Source organism: Rhagoletis pomonella, unplaced genomic scaffold (assembly GCF_013731165.1).
Source record: "Rhagoletis pomonella isolate Grant_MI unplaced genomic scaffold, Rhpom_1.0 Rhpom_scaffold_00003, whole genome shotgun sequence".
NCBI classification, from domain to species: domain Eukaryota; kingdom Metazoa; phylum Arthropoda; class Insecta; order Diptera; family Tephritidae; genus Rhagoletis; species Rhagoletis pomonella.
Window position 1 is genome coordinate 52,392,896 of NW_023458557.1, and position 2,258 is coordinate 52,395,153.

At 40.5% G+C, this 2,258-nt stretch overlaps 1 protein-coding gene across 1 annotated transcript; it reads right to left on the reverse strand.

Annotated features, from left to right (window-relative positions):
• Positions 1-365: 365 nt before the first annotated feature.
• On the reverse strand, positions 366-1,819 carry LOC118736293. Its single transcript, XM_036466391.1, has 3 exons — positions 999-1,819; positions 676-941; positions 366-610 (listed from the first exon to the last, which is right to left on the reverse strand). The coding sequence occupies exons 1-3, from the start codon at positions 1,817-1,819 to the stop codon at positions 366-368; spliced, it is 1,332 nt and encodes a 443-aa protein (XP_036322284.1).
• Positions 1,820-2,258: the final 439 nt, after the last annotated feature.

The window sequence follows — 2,258 nt, forward strand, 5'->3', positions numbered from 1 at the left end:
AATTAAACCTTGGTGCGAAAGCAGTCCTGAGCTCGACGACGATTTAACCGACTCCGAAGAAATCGAGGACGATTTCCCTTCAGGATAGGCCGAGCTGTCACGCTTGGCAACCCTGCTTAGAAAAGCCGAGAAGCCAGTAGTATTCGGGTCGCTAGCGGAGTCAATCAACTTTTAATTACTACGTCTGATAAACATTAAATTTCTCTTAATAATTACTTTTGCTTATTTAAAAATGTTTAAAATCAGTACAATTGCTAAAATATACATTTGTATTAAACTTTAATGTAAATAAAACAACCATCCATTGACACTTCTATTTGGGGATATAAAGTGGCACAGCGCATTCGATGTAAAATATCTTCGGTCTAATGGTCCTTAAATTTTTCCCATAAATTGATGGGGTTTGAAGGAAAACATGTCGATATCACGATTGCAAATAACGTCCGTAGTTGATGTGGATAAGATGATTGTACTGCATCAGCTAACGTATATTCCCAATGCATATCATTTTCCAGCAATTGTATCTTTTGGCATGCTTCACGATATGTTGCAAACACTTCGCCGCGCACTGTTCTCACAGATATGAACGATGTCGGTCCACGAACATTAACTAATAACAAACGCAAATAAAAGCATTTATCACTACTGGGATGCACTGTATAAATGCGTCCTAACGCATCTGTTGAAAAGACACCCGGATGGCCTGCAACTGGCGTTCCTTGTTTGCGTCGTTGGAATGTTTTTGAAGATTGATTCCACGTGTAATATCGCGGCATTTCAGCGTAAAGCAACGTTCTTGCAAATGGGTCGGTTCGGCACGTCGCGAATAAACTTGTTTTGTAGATGGTGAAATTTCTGGCCTCTGAATTGCATTATTCGTTGTGAAGTATACCCGTTGGCCATTTTCGAGGTGGACTGCCAAATGGACCACAATAGGATACCTTTCATGAATGGGAAATGAAAAAATTCGCCATATCGCTTCATTGCTGCTAATATACCGTCCCAATTGGTACTGCGTTAATTCGTCGTTCGTATTTGTACCAGTAACACCGAGAACCGCCATGTCGCGTCCTTTTGTGACATATTTGCATATGTACTTAATTGATTTGACAGAATTGCAGTATTCCACGTTGATATGAGCGTTAAACGCCTTAGACCATAATGGCGAATAAGGTACGACCCACCGATTGTCGACTTCAACATCCTGTCCATTTATTTTCAAGGTGGTAGATTTTCCGTTAAAATCAGTGGATCGACGACGATACAACGGATACCCATCATTTCCGGTTATATCAGCAATCAACGCCCTTGGATATCGCTTTGAACATTTCCTATCGATCATGCATGGCGAGTTGGGTTTCAGTCGTCCGCATGGGCCATGAATCATGTTTTTTGTTACCCCTGCAAACAATCCTGGATCAGCCGCTTCCTCAGGAATTTCTGCTGAAATAACGTCATCAATGTCATTGGGTCTTATTTTATCAACTAACCAAATTAGAATGTGGGCATGTGGCAACCCACGTTTCTGCCACTCAACTGAGTACATCCAACAACGTGTCTCGCCAAATACACGGCTGATTACAATTAAATTCATAAGTGATTTCAATTTTTGTTTAAAAACACGTGTCGTTATATCATGACGGTCTAGTGACGATTGGCCCGGAAATAGAACGTCTTTTACCTCCTTCCATTGGGGATTGCAGGTAAAAGTAATGAACAAATCTGGGCGCCCGTATAGGCGAACATATGTAATCGCATCTTGTGCATATTCATGCATGTGGCGTGGACTTCCAATGTACGTAGCTGGTAAAATCGTCATTCGACCAACATTATTAGCATTACCGTCTATGTTGATTGCATCACGAAGATGAATGTACTCTTCAGAACGCAACTTATAAAAGTCAAGCGCTCGGTTTCGATTTTAACGTACATGTCAACGACATATTGGTGAAATAGCTTGCGACATTTCAGAAGGTAGTTATCGTCATTTTCACGAACCATCATTCGATAGGCGTAAAAATTCATCGCGCTTACTTTTTTGTTCGACTCGATGCCTACACTTTAACAAATATGAATATAATGGATGATTTATGCAGTAATTTATAACGTTACTCACCAGTTGAAGGGTTTATCATTTTAATTGTGAAATGATATCCATCTTCACCCTGCCAAAACAACAATGGATACTGCAAAGCATCGTACGACCGGTGTGTCTCTGACACTCGTTGTAAATTGTCGCTTCTGCGTTCAAGGATAAT